General features: G+C 43.6%; 1 protein-coding gene across 1 annotated transcript; it reads left to right on the top strand.

Annotated features, from left to right (window-relative positions):
- The first annotated feature begins 2,707 nt into the window (after positions 1-2,707).
- On the top strand, positions 2,708-18,391 carry LSM5 (LSM5 homolog, U6 small nuclear RNA and mRNA degradation associated). Its single transcript, XM_044656793.1, has 5 exons — positions 2,708-2,760; positions 3,590-3,685; positions 4,228-4,255; positions 7,123-7,195; positions 18,109-18,391. Exons 1-5 carry the CDS (start codon positions 2,715-2,717, stop codon positions 18,139-18,141), a joined length of 276 nt encoding a protein of 91 aa, XP_044512728.1. The 5' UTR covers positions 2,708-2,714; the 3' UTR covers positions 18,142-18,391.
- Positions 18,392-18,513: the final 122 nt, after the last annotated feature.

The following is an 18,513-nucleotide window of genomic DNA, read 5'->3' as shown; positions in this document are numbered from 1 at the left end:
CTTTTCCTTCCTTCCTTCCTTCCTTCCTTCCTTCCTTCCTTCCTTCCTTCCTTCCTTCCTTCCTTCCTTCCTTCTCTCTCTCTTTTTCTTTCTTTCTTTCTTTCTTTCTTTCTTTCTTTCTTTCTTTCTTTCTTTCTTTCTTTCTTTCTTTCTTTCTTTCTTTCTTTCTTTCCTGAGCATTTTCACTAATAAGAAAAAAATAGCATTTATATAATTTTTCAGTCTGGCATTTCAATCCCTCCACAACTTAAACATGATATCGATTCTCTCTCTCTCTCTCTCTCTCTCTCTCTCTCTCTCTCTCTCTCTCTCTCTCTCTCTCTCTCTTTCTCCTTTCTATTTCTTTCTCTTTCCTGAGCAATTTGAGAAATGCTAATAAATAGGATTTATACAGTTTTTCAGTCTGTTATTTCAATCCCTCCACAATCTCCTTCCTTCCTTCTTTCTCTTTCTTGGGCAACTTAACAAATAATAATAAATAGCATTTATATAATTTTTCTGTCTGGCATTTCAGTTCCCTTACAATCCCTGACTGCAATCTGTTATTTTTCTCTTTCTTTCCATCTCCTTCCTGAACACTTTGACTAATAATAATAAATAGCATTTATATAATTCTTCAGTTTGGCTTTTCAAGCCCTCCAGAACATGTCTCCACACTCCATTTCTTTTCTTTTCCCTTCCTTCCTTCCTTCTTTCCAATTAAAAAAAAATCAATATTGTTTTCTTTTTAAATTTTGAGTTCCAAATTTTCTCTCTCCCATTCCTTTCCCATCCACTGAAAAGGCCAGCAATAGGATGTCATTTATACATGTGAAATCCCTTAAAACACATTTCCATGTTAGCCACATATTTTTTTTAAAAGCTACAGCAATAAAGGAAACGAGAAAAATTACGCTTGGATTTGCACCCAGAGTTTATCCGTTCTCTCTGTGTGTGGCTAGCACTTTTTCATGAGGAGTGCTTTAGAATTGTCTTCCATCATTGTATTGATCAGGGGGGCAAAGTCTTTCAACCACATTCATTGCTGTTACTCCTGGCTCTTATCTCTGCGCTTTGCATTATTTCAGCTAGATCTTGGCTGTTTCTCTGGAATCCCCCCTCTTGTCATTTCTCACACAGGGGTGCTCCATCACAAACATATGCCACAAGTTGTTCGGACCTTCGACAATTGATGAATGGTTAGAGGATATGAACAGGCAGTTGGCAGAAAAGGAAATCAAAGCTATCAATAGACACATAAAAAATCCCCTAAATCACTATTGACTGGAGAAGGGCAAATTAAAATAAGGCTGAGGTTCCACCTCGCACCGATCAGAATGACAAATGTTGGAAGGGATGAAAGAAAATGAGGTACACTAATGAATTGGTGGTGGTGTAGAGTGAACCCGTCCAGCCGTTCCGGAGAAGGGTTGGGAAGTAAGCTCCAAGGACTATAAAACCGTGGGTAACCTTTGCCCCAGCAATACCGCTTCTAGGTCTGTGTCCCGAAGAGATTTAAAAAAAAAAAAAAGAAAAGAAAAGAAAAGAAAAGAAAAGAAAGGAGGAGAAAAGGAGCTGTATGTGGAAAAGGATTTATGGCGCTCTTTTGGGGACTGCAAAGGTTTGGAAATGGAGGGGCTGCTCATCCACTGGGGAATGGCCGAACAAGTTCCAATCTGTATTTTGAGACGGAATTTCACATTATTTTACCCTCAGCTACAATGTTTTAGTCAAATCCTCTCCCCTATTGGGGAGCTAGTGGAGCTAGGCTCCGTGCTAAGCTGCTGGGGACACCAAAAAGGTAGGGGGAGACCATCCGGGCTCTGGGGAGCTCCATCTCCCTGGGGCGACAAAGAACCCCATGTACCCCCCCCCCCCAGTTATAGGCAGGATAAATAGGAAATAACCAATAGAAGAAAAGCGGTGATGGGAGTTTTGGGGACCTCCAAGGAAGCGGGGAGGCAGAGAGGAGCAGAGAAAAAATTCCTGGTATGGGGCGGGTGGAGGGGGCAGGAGGCGGGGTGCAGCAGCCAGACAAAGTGACTAGAGGGGGGAATTTTTTCCCAGGATGGGGAAGGGAGTAAGCATTTATTAAACACTCCTCCAAGTGTGCCGAGCACTGTGCTAAACAGCCCCGGGGACGGGGGACGTTTTATTCTTTATTCATTTAACAGGGGGAGAAACTGAAGCAGAGGTAGTCGGGTTCTGGGTCCCACAGTTTGCACTCGGCACGGCGGGGGGTCCCGAGCTGCCGCCGCCCTTTCCAGCAGGATACTTTGTATCCGCTTTGTTTCCTTTGTGTGGGTCCCCTTCTCCGCCCCCTCCCTTCTTCTTTCCAGAAGTTTCAGAGCTCTCGGGGAGGAGGGAGGGGGGCCCACACTCTTTTCAATCTTTCGGGCGCCCCCGTGTGACGGAAGGAGCGCGAGGCAGGTTGGGCGTGGGCGGCACTGCGGCACTCAGGCACTAGCTCTAGCCACACGGAGACACTAGCTCTAGCCTCACCCGGCTAGCACTGCAACAGGTTATCCGTACGCATGCGCGAGGGGAGGGGGATGAGAAGTGTGGGTGTGGGGGGTGTCTGCATGACTGCGTGCATACGTGTTTGCGTAAGTGTGTGCGTATTACGTGTATGGCGTCGATCGAGAGGTTTCTGCTCTTCGATTGAGCGTGCCTGGGAGGGGAGAGCGGAAGTGCAGGCCGGCCTCGATTATTGCTTCCTGGCCTCTTCCGGCGCCATGGCGGTCAACGCGACCACTAACCCTTCGCAGCTGCTGCCGCTTGGTAATGAGCGGCTGGGGGGTCCAGAGGAGGGGGAGCCAGGGTCCGGGGTGGGGAGGCGGGGAAGGCCGGGGGCTCTCCTTCCACCTCCGGGGCCCCACACCTGCAGGACCGTGCCCTGGGCCGGAGCCGTTTCCCAGTAGTCCCTGTCCGTGGCTTGCCTCAGTTTCCTTCTCTGTAAAAAGGGGACAGTAGCAGCACTTTCCCCTAGAGGGGGACGTGAGGGTAAATGAAGTGATGATAGGAAAGCGCTTCAGAACCCTTGAAGCACAATGGAATCGCTGTTAATGTTACTTCTGCTGTTATTGCTGGGGGGCTCTGTGCCAGCTCCTTGAGGGCTTCACCGTGGTCCCGACACGTGCTCTCCCCGATGGGCCCTGGTGAGTGGACTTGGGTCCCCAGACCCCTCTGTGACCCTGCAACACCTCCCACACGATCTGCCTCAGTTTCTCCCTCTGCACAATGAGAGGCATCCTCAGTGACCTCCTTAGCAAGGATGACCTCGGAGACCTCCCTCAAGGACTCAGTTTTCTTCTCTGGACGATGGGGGAGAGACACTCTCGCCTCTTCCCCATCTCCACTCTGGACCCCGGGGCCAATGTTAATTGTGTTAGAACCAATTTCTGCGAGTTGAGGTTTGCAGAAAGTTTCCTCCGAGGCAGGACCCTTGTTTTATAGAGGAGGAAACCGAGGCTTTGGAGGACACGTAACTTGGTCTGCAGCTTAGTGGGAGATAGTGGGTGTCCAGCCTGCCCCACCTGGCCCCTGGCTGTGTTAGGAAAACTAGCAGGATGGACATTAATGCTTCCTCTTTTGTTTTCCAAACCCTTAGAGCTCGTGGACAAATGTATAGGTTCCCGGATTCACATCGTGATGAAGAGCGACAAAGAAATCGTGGGCACCTTGCTGGGATTCGATGACTTTGTCAGTATCCTTTGGAAAACTTTTAAAAATGATTAAAAACTAAATTACAATATAGGAGGCAAGACAAACTCGGAACACTTGAAGAAAGCTCAGAGTGGGCAGAAAGCTAGAGGCATGTATGGCTTGAGGAACAGTTAAGGTTTCTGAGGGCTATCCTAGTGCCCCTTCCTAAACAATGCCAGTGCTGAACCTTCCTGCCTGGGGCTGGTGCCTCTCACCCAGAATTCTGGGAGTCCCTGCACTTAGCTCATTCTCCTTTGTGCCCAATTCTTTGTTTATGCCTTTTTCCTCTCTTAGATTGTAATCTTTAGAGCAAAACTTCAGTCTTATTTCTTATCTTTTTATCATCAGTACCTGGCAAAGAGTAGGCATTGGGTAAATATTGACAGAATTGAATTTGGTTTCTCTTCAAAAGTTGATGTACAGAGAGGGAAGAAGGGAGAGAGATAGATACAGCCACACATGTAGACACACACAGATGGGACAATACGCATTTGTTCAGGTTTTTGTAGTGTTCTTTTTTGATTCCTTGACACCACATTCCAGATATGGTGTTGGAAGATGTCACTGAGTTGTGAGTATTGTTTAAGTTTTGTTTCAGGAAAGATTTAAGCCAGGTTGTCCATTTTCTGACTCTCCAGACTTCTCCACTTGACCTCCACTTGTGTCTCCCTTCTTCTCCTCTGGCTTTCCATTTCCTTTTTATGCCTCTCCCATTAGAATGGAAGCTCCTTGAGGACAGGAAACTTTCATTTTTCTTGTATTTGTATAGCCAGAGCTGAGCACCATACCTGGCGGATTGTAAGTGCTTAATAAATACTTGCTTTCTTTTTTCTTTCCCTCCCTTTCCCTCTCTCTCCCCTCCACCTTCTTTCTTTATGTTAATACTAGTGAGTCAACATAAGAGCTGTTCTTTTTGTGATTTAATAATTGTAAATGCCTTGCCGTCAGACTGTCATAGAGATCATATTTTTAATAGTTGATGAAATTGGTTCATGTAGTACTTGTCTTACCGCAATTATCATGAAATTTATTTCCTTATATAATAAGCAAAGAAGATACATAGGTCCTGTTAACAGCTTAGGGATTTCAAGGCTTAGTTACAAGATGGTAACTGGTCACAGTAATTGCCAAGAAGACGACAGGTTGCTTCTTGAAGCTGTTGAAGAGGCAGAGAAAAACCACACTTCATTTCTTAATTAAAAAAAAAATGAATGGATTTCCCAGAATCCTCTTCTGACTTTGCTATACCTGATTTCATAGTTGCCTTATAAGTTAGCATCACATTTTCATTTATAAATCATTTTAGTATAACATGTCTAGATCATTGGTATCAAACTCAAATAGAAATGAAGGCCACTAAACTGTATATAAGGATGATTTAGAAAATCACACATTCACATTATCTGTGTTTTATTGGATTTTTAATTTTGTTAAACATTCCCCAATTAAGGGGGGCAGTTAGGTGGCTCAGTGGATAGAGAGCCGGGCCTGGAGACAGGAGGTTCTGGGTTCATATTTTGCTTCAGACACTTAGTTGTATGACCATGGACAAGGGACTTAACCCCCATTGCTTGGTCCTTACCATTTTTCTGACAGAAAGTAATGGTATGGGTGTGTGGTATGTGTGTGTATATGTGTGTATGTATGTACATATATATGTATACATATATATTTCTCACTATTATCTGGCTCGAGTGCACTAGAGAATTCAGGGGCATGGACTGTGTGTTTGATGCCTCTGGTCTCAGCAATAGTACTCCAGGTACCTCTGGTTTCACTGGTGGGAATACTAGTTGGGGGATGCAGTTTCAAATCCTTCTGCATCTCAGAAGATGGTCCTTAGAATAGTTGGTGCCAAACAACTTAATTTGCTGGTGGATGACCTTCTATGGCTCTTGCCAAACCTGGGCTGGCCCTTGGATGACACATATACCTTTTGCCTCCAGGCTCATGCAGAAAACTTTTCAGTTTAGGGGAGCCTACTGGAACTTAAAGAGTATATTATTGGGGGGCAGCTGGGTAGCTCAGTGGATTGAGAGCCAGGCTGCCTCAGACACATCCTGGCTGTGTGACCCTTGGCAAGTCACTTAACCTCTACTGACTAGCACTTACCACTCTTTTGCCTTGGAACCAATACACAGTATTGATTCTAAGATGGAAGGTAAGGGTTTAAAAAAAAAAGAAAAAAGCATTTTAGCATCAGGGGCAGCTAAGTGACTGAGTGGATTGAAAGTCAGACCAAGAGACCCAGGGAAGTGGCTGGTGTCTTGGGTTCAAATCTGGCCTCAAATACTTCTTAGCTCTGTGACCCTGGACAAGTCACTTAACCCTCATTGTGTAGCTCTTCCTGCTCTTTTGCCTCAAAACCACCAGAAGGTATTGATGATTTTTAAAAAGAGTACATTGGCACTGATGATGAGAACTGGTGGCACGCATTTAGGGGCAGCCTCAGAATAGGATTCCTTGGCACTAAATGTTCAGAGTTCAGCCAACTTTTGCTCCTGAAGACTGTGGCCAGGCTGGCTGCTGAGAGCTGAGTAGATTTCTACACCCTGAATGCAGGATCTCCATGACACTGGAAAGAGGGAGGGGGACTGGAGTGTAGGGATGAGTTTTGTTGTAATCTTGGATTGTGTCTTTGGGTCTGCTAGTGCAGCCTCCCTGCCAGGAGGGGATACAGTGGGAACTAGGGTCAGTGAGCAGCAGTTGGTGGTTTGTTGACTTGTTTTTTTAATCTTTAAACTGAAGTTGCTTCACCTTGAATGCATACTTTCTCTTTTGGAGAAGTTTGAGAGGGCATGGAGGAAATGTCTAGTGTCTGCCATCTATTGCTCATGTGATCTAGAAGGGGTCGTCCTAAGTAGGATTTTAATGGAAATAAGCACCTTTCAATTCTGCAGCTGATGTCCTAGGCCCTTAAGCCACCTCCAAGAGAGGATGACTTAGTGAGCAGCCAGGTGACACTTGCATTGGGCTTCTGGGAACATAAGAAGAGGAGGCACTTTCTTGCCTCTTACTGGTGGTTTTTTTTTTTTAAATATTAAAAAATTCCTTGCCTTCTGTCTTAGAATCACTACGAGTTCCAAGGCAGAAGAGTGGTAAGGCTAGGCAGTTAGGGTTAAGTTAGGTTAAGTGACTTGCTTGGGTTCACATAGCTAGGAAGTGTCTGAGGCCTGATTTGAACCTAAGTCCTCCCTGATCCAGTCCTTGTGCTCTATCCACTCTGCTACTTAGCTACCTTTGCTGCTGAGATTTAATGTATGCCACTAAGCATCTTCTGTGGTTCCTTTGGAAAAGAGTCAGAGCCAACACTGCACTTACAATCTTCTGCCCTTCCTTGGTTTAGAAAATATTTTTAGGACAGAGAATATTTATTTACTTTACAAAATACTAACATTACAGATATGAACTCTTATTTCTGCTTTTTCTGGCTTTTAGTGAGATCACACCTGAAGGAAGGAGGATCACCAAGCTTGATCAGATCTTGCTAAATGGAAATAACATAACAATGGTAAGTGAATGACATTTTCGACTCTACTTTTTGAGTAAGGAGAAGGATAGAGGCCAATGTGGGACTTTTTTTTTTTTTTTTTTTTTTTTTTTTTTTTTTTACTAACCCTCACCTTCCGTCTTGGAGTCAATACTGAGTATTGGCTCTAAGGCAGAAGAGTGGTAAGGGTGGGCAATGGGGGTCAAGTGACTGGTCCAGGGTCACATAGCTGGGAAGTGTCTGAGGCCGGATTTGAACCTAGGACCTCCCATCTCTAGGCCTGGCTCTCAATCCACTGAGCTATCCAGCTGTCCCCCAATGTGGGACTTTCTTAAGAACTTCACTGATGCAGAAGGCCAGTGAGAATCTACACTTGCAGATGAAGGCCTGTATGCTCTGTCACTGTAAGTGCCAGTAAGCCAGGTGTGGACCAAAAAGGACAATGCCTCCTTGGATTTTGTATTTCTTTCTTGGTTTTTGTTGGCTTCTGGAGAGAAATTTGGAGTTTCTGCTCTTAATGTTAGAGTAGCCAGGATTGTGTCAGGTATAAGAGTTAAAACTAGATATTTAAGGTATGGTCGCCAGAAATCGGATTAACTCGATTTCAAATTAAAATAAACCCAAGTCAGGATGACTTTTATGGAAGTTTATTTACAATTAGGAAGGTTGAAGGTAGGGAGGTCTGGACCAGATAAGAATTTAGAGGCCCCATCAGAGGAACACAGAGGTTAATTAAACAAAGCTTCTAGCCACAAGGCCTCCTCCAGTAAGAGAGGCCTCCTTGAGGCTAGAGCCTCCAGAAACACCAAGGAGAAAAGAAGTCAGCCTAACTTACCCACGTGACAATTCAGAGGGAAGCCCTCTGAGTTCTCTCCAGAGATCCTTCTACACCAAGTTCAAAGCGCCAACTGCTCCACAGGAAGTTACCGTCATACTTAAAAGATAGCATCTTTCGTCACTTCCTGTATCCACCTCCAATTTCAGGTGGACAAATGGCAGCCTCAACACTGTTTTGGACTGCCCATAGGGCAGTCCCTTGTTTTTGATTTGTTACTTATTGTCATGTGTGGGTAACAGACCTTCCCCTCCCCACTTAATTCTAAGTTGGGTGGGGTGACATTATTTCTGGTGGCTAGAGTCTTAACAATGAATGAGGATGAGCTAATTCCATTTATACACAGGGTGGCCCTGCTAAATGTGGGTATAAACAAAGCACATTTTTTAGGCTACTTGGGTCCCCCCCCCCCCCGTAAGCTTTAAAGTCCTTGTCCTGCTGTGTTAAATCTTAATTTAGCATTTTTTTTCCCCAATTCATGACTGTTATTACTTAAAGCACTTAGCCTGTATGAAGGGGAACATACTGTTAGATAGAGACTACGGGAAGCATTTGTAGTCTGCCTAAACTTTTTCTGCGTAGTAGATAGGAATGGTGACATTGTAATGTAACTTATCTGAAGGGAGTGGGGAGAGCCCTGGACTTGGAGGCAGGAGGATGTCTAATAGTTTTATTAGGCCTCATGTAAGAATAACCAAGACCAAGTAGTGACAACTGAATTTTTTCAATAGAGGCACTAACCTTAAGCAGCTTTGGACAATTCCAGCGGCATTGCTTGGGGGTATAGAAGAAGATATTTTTGTAAGAGGAACGCATGACCCTTTGTAAATGTCTTGGCAAAATTGTTTTCTTACTTGCTAAGGCCTTAAGCTAGATTAATAGGATGAATGTGGTGATGTTGCTTCATGGTTTCCTGATATTTCTCCTCCTGGCCTCCATGTGTCTAACGGATGTACCTGCCTCATTCCTCAGTGGGCATGGGAGGCAGGTGGCTGATATAAAGCTCCAGGCTGTTCATTTTGAAAGTAGAACTGGCTCCTTGAAAGACTTCCGGTTACTGCCAGGGGTGGAGCTCCTTTACATTACCAGAATGTCTGCTTCTCCTCCCAGTAAGATCAGGAGTGAAGCAAGGATGCCCATTATCACTTCTATTATTTAATATTCTATTAGAAATGCTAGTGGTAGCAATTAGAGAAGAAAAAGAAATTGAAGGGATTAAAGTAGGCAGGGGGGAAACTATCACTCTTTGCAGATGATGTGATGGATTACTTATTCCTAGGAAATCAACTAAAAAGCTAGTAGAAATAATTAATAACTTTAGCAAAGTTGTAGGATACAAAATAAACCCACACAAATCATCAATATTTCTATATATTTCCAACAAAATTCAGCAGCAGGAGTTAGAAAGAAACTTCATTTAAAATCACTCTAGACCAGTGATGGGCAAACTTTTTTTTTTTAAACCCTTAACTTCTGTGTATTCGGCTCATAGGTGGAAGAGTGGTAAGGGTGGGCAATGGGGGTCAAGTGACTTGCCCAGGGTCACACAGCTGGGAAGCGTCTGAGGCCAGATTTGAACCTAGGACCTCCTGTCTCTAGGCCTGACTCTCAATCTACTGAGCCATTCAGCTGCCCCCTTGTGCAAACTTTTTAAGAGGGGGCCAAAGGAAAGGAAATGCTCCTCTGTCAGTCTGTTTCTAAGGCAACTCTATCGAAGTTTCATTTTATTGTATCCTACTCATTGTATTCATCAGATTAGGAATACTGTCGCCTGGCTGGATGGAACATTTCAGGTGGCCGCATCTGGCCCATGGACTGTAGTTTGCCCATCACTGCTCTAGACAGTATAAAATATTTGGGAATCTATCTGCCAAGCTTTTCTTCTCCATACAGGACATTTTCTGTTATACATGGTTTGTGCCATTTTCGTCCTTTGCGCTCTTCTCAAAAATTCAGTGTGTCTCTCTGTCTAGATAAATCTACTTCTGCACGCGTCTACATGAAACCTTTGAGGAGAAGCCTAGGAATAGAGGCGTCAATCTTGCCCGTAGCAAGCTTCCAGCTTGTGTAAGGTGGTCAGTTCTTGGGACCTTTAAGAAATGATCTCTGGGGCTAACACCCAAGCTAGCCCTGAGGATCATTCAGATCAGAGACTCAGAACTGGAAGGGAGCCTCTCTTTTTATAGATGAGGAGATCGTAGCGGGGCAGACTCTCTTGCCAATTATGCCACATGTAAGGGGCAGTTCTGTCTGCACTGATTATGCTAATTATGGGGGGGGCATACTCTCCAGCGAAATATCGAGATATCAAAGAAAGAGGGACCCATGCCAGCTTGGTTATCAGTAGGTTTAGATTTTATTAGGATTAGTTAGGTTAATTGGTATCATTGAGGGAGCTTTCTCACAAGAGGCCATCATCCTGGATAGCAGCAGGACAAAGTAACATCTGGGATCCCTGCTGCCAACCCCATATCAGGTCAGATATTATATAGAAACAGAACAAAGAAGGCATAGTGCCAGGGGTGGCCCAGGGTCATGTGCAAGTTTCCCCATGGGAGAGTTGGAGGGTTTTTTTTGCTGTTTGCTTTTCCTCAAGGTCATTTATATCCTCTGTGGAGTCACGGGCCACATTTGCATTCTGGCTCTCACTGTACCTTCTACCCCTCATGCCCTGCTTGTACAGTCTTTCTGATACTGTCTCCTGAAAAGTTCCCTGAGCAGTAAATGAGTGGTTTCCTCAACATGGGTGAAGCAGAGGAGCTTATCAGTGAGTTACATTGGAGCCACAACCCACAAGAGCAATATAAGCACAAGTGGGGAAACAGCATGACCATAAGAGTTACCACAATGCTGAGAATCTTCTTCCATCCTGCCCCGGGGAGGTAAAGGAAGAATCAAGGGTTTTTGGTGATTAGTTGCAGAGGAGGATCCTGAACTCCACTCATCAGAGGATAGCTGAATTTCTGAACTAAGTTCAGACACAGTGAAATGTGGCTTGGGCAATTTTACAACCCATTGGGGTGATACAGAATGGAATTAGAAGCATTTGATTGCCTCAGTTTCCCCTTTTCATCAAAGGGAGACCTATCACAGTTTCTCCAGACTGGTCAATGTAAGAGCCACAAGACTGATTAATCATGGTACAGGTCACAGCAAGGCAGTCGTAAGCTGTGGATTTATTTCGAGGGGACATTTACACGACATTAGTGAGAACTGAGAGAACTTGGGATATAGATGCATGGAAACAAAAGGCCAAAGCAGTATGTAATGACCTTCCACATTAACATCAAAACTTCTTACATTTTGTCACCCATTCCCAGTATCTGCTTAATCAGTGCATTTCCCCTTAGATCGCAGATGCCCCATGCCCTTGTCTGGTCTCCAGAAACATATTTTCTTGGACAATCTGGGACAGGCCTCCTCGTTAGTGGATTTGCTTCTCTGAACTCCTTAGATGTTCCTGCTAAACTCATAATAGATTTCAATACATGCTAGTGCAGCCTCTCAAATTTTACTTCTCCAATAACTAGTTCATGTGGTAGAAACTAGCAGGAACCTTATGGTTCGGATCTTAGCCGCAGTAGAGCTATAAGAAGAATAGCAAATTAGAAACCCAAAGTTCACATGAAACTTCAGAGAGCTTAAATTTTTACATGTCCCATTAGAATCATACATTTAACACACCAGGATTCTGTGATCTTATTGTTTTCTCAAAAGTTTTCCATTCCAATTCCTTTAAGAGGATCAGATGCTATTAAGGATCTAAACTTATATATGAAAACATGGGCAATAACACTCTGCAGGCAGAGGCCTCCCACCAAAACCTTTACCTTCTGTCTTAGAATCAAGACTTTATATTGGTTCCAAGACAGAAGAGTGGCCAGGGCTAGGCATTTGGGGTTAAGTGACCTATACAAGGCCACATAGCTGGGAAGTGTCTAAGGCTAAATTTGAACCTAGAAATCTGTACTCCTACCTGTCTCTATCCAATGAGCCACCTAGCCACAAATAAATTTCATTAGAAGAGACTGACTAGGGGCATCTAGGTGGCTCAGTGGGTTGAGAGCCAGGTCCAGAGATGGGAGGTCCTGGATTCAAATTTGGCCTCAGACATTTCCTAGCTATGTGACCCTGGGCAAGTCACTTAATCTCCATTGCGTAGCCCTTATTGCTCTTCTGTGTTGGAGCCAGTACACAGTATTGATTCCAAGATGGAAGGTGAGGTTAAATAAAAAAGAAGAAGAATCTGACCTTCCTCAAGTTTAAGCAGAAGATTTGGGATGAAATGTATGGATACATTTAAGTAATTCCCACTTGTATGTAGAGGAGGTTTCCTCACAGGTTAATAGATTCACACCTTTATTTCATAAGCACTTTTTTCAACCTTTGTCCAGTTATTCTCGTAGCATTTTGAAAGAATGCAGCATTTCAGGGATTTAATCTTATATAGGACTAATTTAGTATGCAGATGACAAGCTCAAGTACTAATTTTTTAGTTGTTTGGAATATGGAATCAATTGAAAACATTCAGATTGAAAACAGTAAGCTCTTACATACTTGCATTGGATTTACAGCTTCTACTGACCACGCGCTCTGATTATAGAAATTTGCCATAGAAGGAGAAAACAGGGACATGATTATAACAGCATTAAAACTGGTCCTTCAGGCCTAGGGACACAGAGTGATGTGACAGATGTATGCAAGGATAAAGCATCCTTAGCTCTTTTTGACGCCAGGTAAGAGACACAGCTGACAGCAATCATGCATTCATAATTCCGCCTCACAGTCAGACTCAGGTTTACTTAGGTAAGAGACATTCCTGTTCAAGAGGGAGTGCACAGTGGGGAAACCGAGGCAAGCATATCCTGCCTTCTGTCCTGTTAAGGTGATCTCAGCTCTTTCTAGATACGGACTTCCACCTGTCACAGTGTAGGATCACAGTCTCTCTGAGTAGCTTGTGGCATTTCTCTTGAATGGTGGGCTATTGACTTAATGATCCATCAGACAGCACAGGACATGCACACATCAGGACTCCGCAGGTATTGTTGTATCAGAGTGCCCGGTGCCCCTTATAGCAAAAAAAAGACTCACAGAAACAGATTTTACTTAATATTCTTCTCTTGTTTTCTTCTCTCCTTGAGTTTAGACTCATCTTTGTGTAAAGATCAATCACTGTGTAGGAGTTTCTCATATCCCAGACAAGCTCTTTCCATAGTGCTGCTGACTTTGCCCACCCAGATGTTTTCAGGAAGTGTAGTATAGAGAGAGGGGGTCATATAGTTTTTTCTAGCTTTGGCTGGGTTCCAAAAGCAGTTAGGGGTTTGGAATCTTGAGGAAAGAGACAGTTGGTTTGGGTCTCTGGTGGACAGAGGACTGAGATCAGCTGAGGGCTTCCTTACCTATCTGTAGAATTGAAATTTAGCTTAGCTTTGAAATATTTATTTAAGAAATTGTTATTTTGGATAAACCCTTTATATCTTCCTTCCCAATATTATTTCCTACCTTTCCTCCCTTACCTTATATGTCTGTGGAGTTAATAAGGAGAGTAATTAGAGAGGAGTTCAAAAATTGACAGCACTAGATATAAAGAAACTAGTCAGTCATCTTTTATTCCCTTTAGATATCAAGAGCAAACTTCATCTCTGCCTCCCTTCCCCCACCTGAGGTTCCTGAGACAACTGTTAGGGTTTCCTTTGATCCACTTTCCTGACACATCAACCTTTAAAAATAATAAACCCTTTTGTGTTTCAACAGACCTATTAGTATAATTTGTCAGTTAGTTATTAAGAGAGGGAAGAAGAGGGAAAGAACCAACATACTCTGGGCTTGAAGGGAAGCCAGGCATCCATCTTGAAGGAAGGTGTAACTTCAAAACAAGTCCCTTCCTGTGAAATTAACTAAACCCTGATTGTTAATTTCAGGTTAGTCTATTTCCCTCAGCCTGTGTTTGAGCCTAAGTCCCAGTCTGTAAAGCCTGCTGTTTGTCTGTTTAGTTTAATTTCTCCTCTCCCTGAAGATCTCTGTTCCCTTCTGTGTTATACTCCTGACTTCAGTTCTATTATACCCTGGATCTCCTTAATCCCAGCCTACCTGTAACCGAGATTACCCACTTAGCAAGTCTCTGACAACCTCCTTTCAAATTCCCTTATCCCACACACCTTTCCTCAAATTATCCCCATTACAGAAGTCTCGCACGTTTACAGATGAAGGGGCGCCTATAAGGGTGGTTTTTTTGGTAGGGGATAACTTTTCCACACAGTAGTTACCAATTTTCCCTTTTTCCTATACTTTTTTCAGTCCTTAGTGAGATTCATTACTCAGTAATGGACTTACCTAGCAGGATTTTCCCCAAGCTATTGTAGCTTGTCTATCTGGGAGTTCTCAGGAGGGTTTTGGGCTTGCTCTTCCTGCTCCCTTAAATAAATGTCTCCTTTTGTAGGGAGGAATCAAGATAGTTCTTAAGATTGAGAACGTAATGGATTACAAAGATGGGTAGAAGTCTCCTAATTTACAACAAAGTTTCCAATTGCAGGACACACACCAATTTGAAAGGTTATTTTAAAATTGATTAGTAATTAATTTTAGTTTGTAAGACTCTCTTAACTATCTTAGTGTTCCAGGCAAACTAGGTTACCTTTTGGTTGTTTCCTAATTCACACAAATCTTTTTTCTTTTTGAGAGCGACGAAAGGGTTAACAATAGACAGTTTCAAAGTACCAGGGCTATATTTTTCTCCCCTACATTTCCCTGACACTACTCTTAAATCAGACTCTCTGTAAGCCGTGAGATGACCTTCATCTCATAAATCTGCTATTCCTGGGGTTAGTGGGTGGAGAATGCTCTTAGATCCCTTGAAACAAATTTTAAAGAAATGTTAACCCAATTACTTGCTGGTGTTGACCCCTTGACCCAGCACAGAAGAGCCAGGACCCCCAGCTCAGAATAAATAAACCAGAGGAGTCAGGACTCTTAACTCAGACCAGAGCTAATTAAGCCATATTTCTGATCCAGAATAAATAAACAGAGGAGTCAAAGTCTATAAATTGTTTCTTTAATTGGACAGGACCAGGACACGCACACATCAGGACACCGCAGGTATTGTTGTATCAGAGTGCTCGGTGCCCCTTATAGCATAAAGGCTTTTAAACTAAAATCCACAAGGGAAGAGGAGAGAGGAGCACGCAGAGCAGGAGAAATGGGATTAAATACAGAATGATTGGTCCCCAGAGGGAGGCACAGGGACCCACATGATTGATTAGAAGCTTAGTGATTGATTAGAAGATTAGAGGCTAGCAGTGAACCCCTTCTTTTCTACAGGACTTCAGAAGAGCTCATTGTGGGAGTTAGAGAAAGGCTCAGACTTCTGGATTGTAAGACATCCTTGAAGGATAGCGACTAACAGACCCAACAGCTTCCTTCTTTCTCATGCAGACTTCAAGGTTAGCAAAATTCCTTGGCAGGAGACTTAGACTTCTAACGTTAACCCGCTACACACCAGCTGAATTCCGAGCTTAGTTTAGAAACAAAGAATTAAGGCTTAAGCAATTAATGGAAGCAGGCAAGAGCAGGCCTGTGTCAGTCTAAAGCCCTTTCTAAAAGAGGAATTCTACTAAGAGAGTGGTATGATGAAGTTTTTTTCGTTTATAGAAACATTCAAATCTTTTTGCCCTCAAACCCATTGTTCACACTGATGGTGCAAAGAGATCATGACTTTCCTTAACTGTCTGCCTGTTCTCTCGTTCCCATTTGCCTAACCTTCCTTTATGTGCATATCCTTCTGGTGGTCTTTGATGAAAGCCCCTTATTAATAAAACGGCACAGATCTTGTTCCTTTCCTATTCTGTTGCCTGCTGCTTCTTGCTTTTTCCAGTCATATGTCAAATAATCCTCACTTCCCTGAGTATTTTTTCTTTTTGTTGCTCTTCTGTCCACCCCCCTGAAGCTACGAGAGACAGAGACAGAGACACTTTGCCTGTTTCCCTTTCATCAGTACCTTCCTCTGATCTTCCCTGGAATTGCTCTCAGCCTAGAGATCTCCTGCTTTAGCATTCTATTCTGAGCTGTTTGCCATCCAGGAGAGCCAAAGGACTTCTCACTCCAACCTCCTATCTCCTCTTCCTCTCAGCAATCCTACACATATACCACAGCAATGGCTAAGCCCATAGGGGCAGCCCACTGCCTATCCTCCTAACAAAAGTGAGGCACCAGCCAATTGGCATTTGTCCAGGCATTCCCAAACTCAGGTAGACAGCCATACCCAGGATTACCCCTTTCACACATGGGCGACCAACTCCGGGATTTCTCCCTACAGAAGCGTGTCTGTGGGGCCCAGGGCAGGCATCTAGCAGGCAAGCCTCTAGGCACACAGATGATAAGCCTTAAGGTAACCTATGGGGGAGGCCTTACTCCCAAACCTCACTTCTTTGGTACCCTGGTGAGGACCCAAGATTGGTAGGGGGCAGACCATCCTGCCAGCTGTATCAAATGGAAGGGAGCAGATCTGTTTTGATTATGCCAATTACAGGGTGGCATACCCTCCAAAGAATGCTGAGATACCAATGAAAGAGCATCCCATGCCAGCTTGGTTGTTAATGGGTTTAGATTTTATTAGGGTTAATTAGGTTCATTGGGGGAGCTTTACTCACAAGAGGCCAGTCATCCTGGGTAGTAACAGGACAAAGTAACATGCCAGATCCCCACTGCCAGCCTCAGGTCAGGTCAGCTATTCTGTAGAAACAGAACAAAGAAGGCAGAGTGCCAGGGATGGTCCGAGGTCACATGCCAGCTTTCCCATAGATTAGTTGGACCTTCTTTTGCTGTTGACATTTTTTGTGGAGACACAGTTCACGTTCTCCCACTGGCTCCCACTGTCCAGAGGGGAGGCCACAGCTAGTCATCGATGGGCAGGATTTGATCCTGGGTTCTCCAGATCCAAGGCTAGCATGCTTTACTGTCACTAGGGTTTGCGATCTCTGCATGTTATTTTATATCAACTAATGTCTCCCTCCATGTCCTCATTGTGATTGGGAGGTAATCCTGGATTCTTGGGGGCTGCCAGCAAGCATAGGCTCTGATAGGTCGTGCCAAATTAAAGGGGTTTACAAGTGGACCCAGTGGTAGATGGACCCACCTAAAGCCATACCAGGAGTGAGGAAAGGCCTGAAGAAACAGATTAGGAAAATGGACAAAGTAACTACTGGGACATTTTTGTGAAGGGTCTGGGGTCTGTACACATGACTCTTCTGTGTCGGGAGCTCCATGGCATGGAAATTCTCCTTTGATGCTGATGGACGACTCACGGGGCACTAACAAGGTTTCAGAACTAGTGTGTCTCGGGTCTTCCTGACTCAAGGCTTGCCTCCAGTTTCCCATGCTGTGCTGCCTTTTATGAAAAGACAGGGGCAGGGAGAGATAGTGGCACAGCTTTATCTTTGTTCCTGAAGTACGCCATGAGCCAGTTACTGTTTTGGATCAGTCCAGCTGAGTTCAGAGAGGCTCCTCGCCAAAGGGTTGAGTATTCCTGGCCCCAGAGGCCCATTGAGACCATCTCCTGCATTGCAGAAAGCTTGTGATGTGTGGGGGCAGAGACTGTTCCCCCTAGAGATAAATCTTTGAGGTAATACCCATAAAAAGCAATAGCCTTGTTAGTTAAGTTGCTGATTGTATTTTCTGCTACTAGCAGTATTTTCCTTTAATCTTGGTAGGTTTAAAAGGATTTAAAGAACCTTTTGGTTAGTAAAAATATTTAGCACTTTATAGACATGATTATAATTTGAAAACTGTGGTCATGTGATCTTCCCAGCAGGTGGATAAAAATTGGTTATTAATTTTGAAATTTCAAAACTTCAGCCTCATTTCACTATAATACGTGACATTCCAACCCCAGTAAGTTTTCGGAGAGGAAATGTTAACTTAGAAGTAAAAGAGTGTTTGTTTTTGTTTGCCTGTCTGAAGATGGGTTTGAGGTAGACTGTTATGGAACAGGTTTGAAAAAACTTCTTTTGGAAACTTTTAAATTAGTTAAAAATACTCAGTGGGACTTGTTTGGTGAAGATGCAGATATTCATGCTAATTTTACTGTTTTTTCTCTCCCGTTTAGCTGGTTCCTGGAGGAGAAGGACCTGAAGTATGAAGTTGGAAGGGACTTTCTGGTCACATACAGGATCTTTTTTGGTTGTTGGCCTGCCAGATGGAGGGCTTTTTGTTTTGTTTTGTTCTTTACTTTTAATGTTGATATTTGATACAGATAAATTTCCTGCTAAAGGGAAAATTCTTTAGGGATGATTGTAAATTCTATTTTTTGTAAATTAGAATCATGAATTTCTTGTAAAAGAAGAAATCAGTTTGATGTTCCAAGTCTAAAATAAAGACTTTTTTTTCATTACCCATGCCTTAGCGTATGACTTCAAGGGAGGGGAAAGCTAACAGTGAATATTTGCTTGGAGGGTGGACCTGGAAAAATTGACTCACACAGGGCTCAGTGAGATCCTGGAGAGGTAAGAGG

This window comes from Gracilinanus agilis, chromosome 1 (genome assembly GCF_016433145.1).
Source record: "Gracilinanus agilis isolate LMUSP501 chromosome 1, AgileGrace, whole genome shotgun sequence".
NCBI lineage: Eukaryota > Metazoa > Chordata > Mammalia > Didelphimorphia > Didelphidae > Gracilinanus > Gracilinanus agilis.
The sequence above is the reverse complement of the archived record's forward strand: the minus strand, read 5'-3'. Positions and strand labels throughout refer to the sequence as shown.

Excerpts from the sequence above, each read along its gene's own strand:
- LSM5 (XM_044656793.1), top strand. The coding sequence starts at position 2,715 with ATGGCGGTCAACGCGACCACTAACCCTTCGCAGCTGCTGCCGCTTG. Across the intron at positions 2,761-3,589 it reads TTCGCAGCTGCTGCCGCTTG|AGCTCGTGGACAAATGTATA; the intron begins GTAATGAGCGGC and ends CCAAACCCTTAG. Across the intron at positions 4,256-7,122 it reads TTGGAAGATGTCACTGAGTT|TGAGATCACACCTGAAGGAA; the intron begins GTGAGTATTGTT and ends TCTGGCTTTTAG.